The 7,843-nt window shown below is 42.6% G+C and overlaps 2 protein-coding genes across 2 annotated transcripts in view; one reads left to right on the forward strand and one right to left on the reverse strand.

Annotated features, from left to right (window-relative positions):
- Window positions 1-3,742, forward strand: part of MCTS1 (malignant T-cell amplified sequence 1) — a 7,548-nt gene extending 3,806 nt beyond the window's left edge. The window contains exons 5-6 of the mRNA XM_014955286.1: window positions 393-460; window positions 2,603-3,742. Of these exons, the coding sequence (XP_014810772.1) occupies window positions 393-460; window positions 2,603-2,684 (150 nt within the window). The 3' untranslated portion in view covers window positions 2,685-3,742. The remainder of the gene's footprint in view (window positions 1-392; window positions 461-2,602) is intronic.
- A 1,892-nt stretch (window positions 3,743-5,634) lies between these two features.
- Window positions 5,635-7,547, reverse strand: C1GALT1C1 (C1GALT1 specific chaperone 1). The gene is made up of 2 exons (XM_014955285.1): window positions 7,135-7,547; window positions 5,635-7,022 (listed from the first exon to the last, which is right to left on the reverse strand). The coding sequence occupies exon 2, from the start codon at window positions 7,015-7,017 to the stop codon at window positions 6,061-6,063; it is 957 nt and encodes a 318-aa protein (XP_014810771.1). The 5' UTR covers window positions 7,018-7,022; window positions 7,135-7,547; the 3' UTR covers window positions 5,635-6,060.
- Between the last annotated feature and the right edge of the window lie 296 nt (window positions 7,548-7,843).

Consider the following 7,843-nt stretch of genomic DNA (forward strand, 5'->3'; position numbering starts at 1 on the left):
TTTTTTTTTTTTTTTTAGATTTGTCTTAATTCTTCTGTACCTTGGAATGTAAAATGGACCCACAAAAGCTCAGTTTTGTTCTAGAAAGGGTGAGACGATCACCCGTCAGTGTTAGTCACACAGGAAGAAATGGAGCGTAGTGCTGGGAGATTTTTTTCTGTAATTGTTGTTTGAAGTTCATAAATACATGCTTTGTTCTACGCACTGTGATTCAGTTGTTAAATGCAGTGCATTGTTCTGCTTATCTTCAAGAGCTAGAGCTCTAGAATTACTGAAAGTGTAAAAGTTCAACCTGGGATTTTGAAACTTTTGGAAAGTCACTTCCTCATATTGCTTTTACTTTTCTGAAATAGTTTTTAAAAAAATGTGTTTTCCTTAGCGGTAATTTGTAGGCAATAATGGCAGAGGGAAAGCAGCATGCATTATGTGTGGGAGTAATGAAGATGTCAGCTGAGGACATGTAAGTGTTTCAAACATTGAAATATAACCCGTCCCATGTCGTTATGTGAGTTTGAAATATAAGTACTACTGTGAGTTACTGTATCACTGTTGCAACATATGTCATTCAAGTACAAAATTTTTTAAGATTTCATGTTGTTGATTTAGATTCAGGGAATGAAGGGGAGGCAGGGAATATCTTCCCTACTTATTTGTTTACCAAATCAAAATAGTCCTTTTCATGTGAATAGGGATTTTAAGATGCGTAACATTAGTACTACTGCTGAATGTTAATATTTCTTGCTCTCTAAAAATACTTTCTCAGATCTTGCTGAACAAAGAAATTCTTGTATAGAGTGCTTACTGCCTGGGCAGGGCAAGAGACGTAATTTGGGTTTGAGGGGGTTGAAAACGTTGAAGTGATTTTTGTCTGCAGGGACAGCAGAGAGTAAAGTCCTGCTGGTACTTGGCTGACTGTCTGGGCTTTTCCTGTGACATCCTCTTTTTCCTTACCCCTGGTACCCACATGCAGTGTTCCTGCCCAATGTGCTTACTAGCTCAGCTGAGCTTCTGGTGAAATGTAGAGGTCTGTTCAGGGGATGAACATCAACTGAAAACTATTTGAGAAGGAAAAGAGACAGAAAATGCAAATGAAAGTTTAGTTGTTTTTAGTATTCAGATATTGCTAAATTATAAGTAGCTAAACCACTTTGTCATTTTAAGTTCTACAACGTCTTGCAGCAGGGTGTAAGATGCACCGAGGGTCTGGGCAGTGTTGGTTCCAGCCACGTCTAGCACCTGTGTAGGTGAGGGAGCTGATTTTTATGAAAATAAGTCACCTTTCTCGTGGGGATGGTTCTCAGCAGAATCATCTTTTGTAGTGGGCCACTCTGCAGTGCCAAGTCGTAATGGTAGCACAAGGGAGAGAGAGGTGGGAATGTGCTACAGAAGACAGGGATAGAGTGGGACTTGCAGCAACCTGGATTTGTACCTGCTGTAGCTGTTGAGGAATTACTTTCCTCAGGATTCTTTGTTGTGCCTTCAAAAGACTTCCAAGAGCAGGTGGAAAGAATAGCAACTTCTGTTCTAGTCCTACTCTGCAGTGATCTGCTGTGATCACTACAAACCAAGATTATCTGTATTCCTAACCCTAACTTCAAATTCAGCAGCCTTGGAGCTGAATATCCTGTTCCTGTGAGAAACAACACGAACTGGAGAGAAGCTGAAATGATCCTTGATCTGTGCAGCCTGTTAGCATGCTTTTTTGTGTGATACTGTTTAAAGCAGAAAATTTTGAAAGCGTATGATTTCAGTCACTTGATGTGATTATGATACACAATGTGTTAATGCAATTTACATAACAGTATATTCCTTCCCAATTACTTTTGGACAAATTGTATAAGTAATGGAACACTTGGTATAAATACAGGAAACTATATTCTCCAGAGGAATGGAAGTTGTTCTCTGTAATAGAATGATGAGATTTGCTTGTTTATTGTGACAAAACTAGATATTTTTTTCCCCATGGAATAATGTAGTGGGAAAAAGATGAACACAAATCCAATGCAGATGCACAAACCAATCATTTTTAAAAGATGGCAAGACTCAAAAGGTGCAGAAGGGTAGTGCGTCTGTAACATGCTGCAAGTCCTTGGCACCTAAATTTTGCATTTGTAATTCTTTATTGAGTGAGTAGATGTCTTGCAACTAGCAGCTCAGCACTTGATGGTGTCAGTTGCACATTTGGAACCAGAACCTGTTAAATTCCACATTCCAGCTGTGTTACACCACCTCCTGTGCTGGGAGGAGGAGAGTCACTTACAGCTGCTGTGCTACTTTGATACAGAAATGCTAAAATTAAGAAAAGAAGCAGAAATGTTGTCTGAAGAACTGCCTCCCACAAAGAAGTAGTTAAAAATACCGTGGAATGTTGGTGACAAAATGTGGTAGGCAAATATTGTCATCTTGTCATTCAGCAATGTGGGTACATGCAATAACAAATATTGCTTCCTGTCCACCTACTGTTGAAGATTATGACTTTGTGGATGATAGCTTCTCCCCTTCCAGTTAATAAATATTGCATTTTCTATTTTAAATATTGTATTTTGTACTGCTCTAATATTTAACCTAACTAATACTTCTGTACCTCTTCCTCCTCCTACAGTGAGAAGGTCAACAAAGGGATTGGTATCGAAAATATCCACTATTTAAATGATGGCCTTTGGCACATGAAGACATACAAGTGAAACAAAAGGAACTGTGTTACTCCAAAGGAATGCACTTAGTTTAAATGTGGACTGCTTTGTAATTCCTTGTTTTTAATGTGACTGAATGTACAAATTATTTTGTTCTGTGGCTATGCTAAATAAACCAAGTGAATGCGAAAGTACTGTTAGGCTACAATAGTTTTCTAGATTTCTTTTTATTACAGTTCTTTTGTTTTGTCTCAAACCCAAATCTTCAGTGACTGAAGATATCTGACGGAAAGATCCTGCATGGACTGTGAGTAGACTATTTCAAATGAAAAGGAGGAAAAAGCCAAGAAATGTTTACATTTTTATGCTCTTCTAAAAGAGCAGTATAAAGCATATGTGAAATATAATTAATATGGTTTATAAAACCTCTGAAACATTTCAGATTTTTTTCTTCTGATTAACATCTTGTTAGTCTACCTGTTTCTTGAATGTGGAGAAATCAGGTTTTTTTGACATTTATTTTTTAACTTAATTTATTAACAGCATTAACTACAGTATTTTACTTAAGGATTTTTTTGCTTTTTAATATGCATTTATCTGTATAGGATTTATGAATTTAAACAGGTATGCGGACTAGAAATTCTTTTATGCTAGTTCATATCTAAAGAATATATATATATATATCTGTTCAAATTTCTACCTGCCACCACTGTTTAATATCGCTGTCCTTATAGTGGAGCTTATAGTAACAGTGGGCACGCTCCAAACGGAATGTGTGCCAACTTGGTGCCTGATGCTCTACTCCCTGTTCGCCTTCTTATTTTAGGAGCAGAAACAAAATCGCTGTTAAACAGAGGCATGATAGCAAAACACGGTTATCAGTGTAGCCAGAAGCAACTTCTTCAGGTGGAACTTCAAAAGAGATCTCAGCTTGTGCACACTGCCACATGTATGTACATCTACAGAACGGGTTAAAGAGCACTCTGTATTTCTCTGGATAATCTAACTCTGTTCAGCAACTGCATACCCAAAGCTATGCCTATGGAAAATAGCCTGTGCCATGGAATCATTTAATAAACTAAGGAAACTTTAAGGTCTACCACTCATAACTCTGTCTCTGGGAGCATTTATTAATATTTCAAGTCTCTATTCTAACACTTGTATTTTATAATGGCAGAACATAATTTTGTATGCAAGCGCTTTGTCTCGGTGCTGTTCTGCATGTGTGGTTTCCCCACTCTGGGACCTTTACAGAAGATAGCAGAGGTGTTCTCCATCTGATTCTATGGTCTAAGACATGAGAGATGGAATGTGTTATCTACTATGTGCTGATTTTAAATTTCTCCAGTAAAACTATTTACAAGATTGTACTTCTGAAAATGACAGGGTAGATCTGAAACTATTTATTAGTGTAGGAAGACACAAATTAAGGTGATTGCAACACTGCCATAATAGAAAAAATTTTGGTCAAACCTGACGTTTTTATGCATCTTAAAGACTCTGCTATAAATGTATGAATTTCTTATTAGAGCTATGGGGAATGAGTTTGTGCTTCAGCGGTTCTTTTTTGCATAAAATGAGCTAGTCTTGAGTTCTGTGGCTTCATTTTCCCCCTTCCATCTTGTTTCCTCCTGTTGTGTTACGGTACCTCTCAAATCTGAGATAAATGAGGTTTATTCTGGTTTGAATTGTTAACTCCCAGTCTTTTTCCTTGACTTGGCCCGTGACTGGTTGTTGCAGTGGGGTCAGAACTGTCTTTAATATCAGAAACACTGCTGAAATCAGAATTTTACTTCCTTTATCTGGCTTCATCAGAGTATTCCCAACTGTGGATGTAAGCTTTTAAAAACGATTCTGTAAGAAGATACAAGTTAAATCATGCTTAAATTAATTTGTATACCAAGTTAGCAAAAAGTTATTGGAAATACCAACTTAAGTTTTATCTTAAGGCTTTTGGCAGCAATCATGTACCCGTTTGTCTTGCCATCAGCTGAGCTCTGAGAGGGAAGAAGAGAATATGCAAAAGGTGAGACTGGGGTAGTTTGCTTGGGGGTCTGAGCAGTTGTCCTACCATTCCTGTAAAAAATGAAGGACCTGGTGCTTAAAACAACAAAGATGTGGATATTCTAGTCGTCTCTGAAGCGGGTGTTTCACCTCCCCACCTGCCCCCTTGCATCTCAGCATAGGATGAGATATTACAAATGGTCTGTTAAAGAAAGGTGAAATAACATACTAAGTCCTCAGGTCTTACATGAGTATTTTAGTACCAACAAAGCCTGTGATAGTCCTAGATGTAGCACATAGGTGTAGTTAGTGTCTTCCTTAAGTCTTGAAACATCCAGGTCAGGTCAGTGAGTTCTAAATGAAGTAAATACTGAAGTGCTGTTTATTCCCACACTGGTAACTTGTATAAAACTGATTTCAAGTGCATTGAAAAAAAACCATAACTGAACTCCAGAACAACAAAAAAAAACCCCCAACTAACTAAACCCCAGCAAAACTGAGGAGTTCTGCACATTGCTTTGTTGCGTATGTAACGTGTTTTGCACAATATTCCAAGAAAGGTCTTGCATCTTGGTGTTAAAAGTACCTGTGAATAGATCTACTCTACACTTGTATTGACAGCTAACTTCTTCCTTGTAAATACTATTAGCACTAGTAACATGAGTGAAAATAATACAGAACCTTTGTTCTAATACGTTGATATATAAAGTGAAACTTTCAACAAGCAATTACTCTTGTGCTGAGTGGCTACCTGACCATGTTAACACTGAACTCAAATATAGTTATCTCTTTCTTTTGTCTGCTTAAAACCAGCAGTCTAAAGGTCACTTAATACTATTGTGCTGCAGCTTCCTAACAGATATCTTTTTTTTCAGTGTGCTTCCTGCTCATTCCTTACTGGGTTAGGCGGCTCTACAGAAAGCGACAGGTGCCGCGTGAGCAGCGTGGCTCCAGCTGTTGTGCAGTCTGGTGTAAAGGAGATAGCTGAGAGTTAGGCTGTGAGACTGGATCTGTAGTCAGTTTTATTGGTACATCTTAGAAAGATATAAAGACATTCTAGAAATGCCTGGAAGAATTGAAAAAAATCAAAATCTTGCAAAAATATAGTAGACTAAAGTTCATTTGAATTTTCATTAATAAATATTTACATGTACAAACCCCCCCATATAAACTTAGTTTCCTTTTATCGTAAACATTAACTTTTGTCATTTCATTACAGCACTGTCAAAAGCCAGAAGCGTTCTGTATAAAAGATTTAGAAAAAAAGTTCTCCTTCCATTTTTAAAATTAAGAGCTTTACCAAACCTCAATGTGGAAAAAAAAAAAGTAAATTGTACACCAGTACCACCAGATACAAAAATCGAATGTGCCAGTACAAACACCAGTCACGACTCCATGGTTCCAGGTCTCCTCTGAAGAGACCTCAGTCGTTGTCTGAGCCTGCAGGTGGAAGGAAGACAAGCGCATCGTTGTAGGTGTGGCCGTAGGGTCTCAGCCTGTAAACCCCATACATCATCACGTGCATGTGGTTGGGGGCCAGTCCACTGAAGGTGATGGCCATGTCGGAGCAGCAGCCGTCAACCACCTGCTGCGGGTGAGTGGACATTGCTTCCTTAATGAGAGTACTGACTGATTTAGTGTTGAAGACGTCTTTTCCTTCTGAATCTTCCGCGTTTTCAGCAAACACTCCAGTATACTTCAGACACATTGCAAGCTGTTTATCCTCAGGAAGTTTCCAAATCATACCTCCCTGCTCCGGGCACTTGTCAGAGTCTTCAAGAATACGGGAGAGTCGTCTTAGTGATTCAATGCTGAGGACAATTCCTCCTGCCCCATGTACATACTCAAGGTCACCAGACTTCACAGTGTGGCCTATATAAAAAGGCTGCGAGGGGTCCTTTTTCAGTAAGAAATACTTGAGATTTTCAATAATAGCAAACGTTGTTGGATATGCAAGGAAGAACCAGTTAAATTCATCTTTATAACGTTCATACGTTATCTTGTAAGCTTTTCTCATCATCGCCCACATATCATTTGTGTTGAGGGCAACAGAATCAAACACTTTGATGTTTTCAGAGCTGTAGAACTCCACCTTGTCGCAGTGCTTGCTCCATGTCTCTCTCACCGCGGCCCAGTGCCCCAGATCTTTCGGTTTCACAAGAATGATACAATAAACACGGATACTTTTACTGAGCTCCACGCGCTCGCCTTCTGACAGGTTTAAGACGTCTTCTTTGTTGGGGGCCTGGATGTGATGGTGCTCGTGGTGAAGTGCTTTAGTCCCATGGCCCAGCTTAATGTGCCCAAGCAGTGTCACCAACATGCAGAAGGCTCCTCCCAGCACCACACCCTTCACGAAGGAGCCGCCCTCAAAAATCATTTTTCCTACAAAGGAGAGAGGTCATAAGAACTTACAGGAACGAGTGTTGCACATTCTGTAGGTTTTAATGCACCCTTCAATTTCTAAACCCGGTTGCAGTTCCCTTGACTCACGCACCTGGAAAAGGCTGCTGGAAGAGCGGTGGCTCAAGGAACCGTCCCGGTCTCGACTCCCGCTACCGCAAACGGTGCGACAGGCCCCGCCGGAGGGCTCCCGTACGCCGGGCCTGCTTCACCTCCGGGGCCGCACGGCCACCGACCCGCCGCTGTCCTCCGCCGGCCCCGCCGCACCGAGACGCGGCGGCCCTTTCCTCGGGGGAGGAGGCAGAGCCCCGGCGGTCCCGCTCCTCGCCGCGCTGCGGGGGACCCTGCCCGCGACCCCCGGCTGAGGCGGCGCGGCCCACCCGCCGCGGTCCCCCGAGACACCCGGAGCGCTGGGGGTGCCTTAGCACCGCTGGGGCCGGTGCCGTGACCCAGAGCACGGCGGGGACCGCTCCCGCCTCCCCTCGCCCCGCTGACAGGACCCGCTTACCGCCAGCACAGCCGCCCGCCCGCCCTTCCCCGCCCCGGAAGCGCCCCGCCCCTTCCTTTTCCCCGCCGGAAGCGCCGCGCGGGGTCCTTTTGAGCGTCGCCCGCGCGCTGCTGCGAAGGCGCCGCTTGGCGGCTCGGGGGACGCCTCGCGCGCGGGCGTCTCAGAGCTGGCGGGGCGCGAGCATCGTCCCCTCAGGGCCGGGCGAGGGCGGGAGCGGCGGTGCCTGGGCGGGCTCGCAGGAGCGGGGCCGTGCGCTGCCGGTTCGCCTAGCAGACCGGCGGGGCGGCTCGGGGGC

This window comes from Calidris pugnax, unplaced genomic scaffold, assembly GCF_001431845.1.
Source record: "Calidris pugnax isolate Ruff unplaced genomic scaffold, ASM143184v1 scaffold38, whole genome shotgun sequence".
In the NCBI taxonomy this organism is placed as follows: Eukaryota; Metazoa; Chordata; class Aves; order Charadriiformes; family Scolopacidae; genus Calidris; species Calidris pugnax.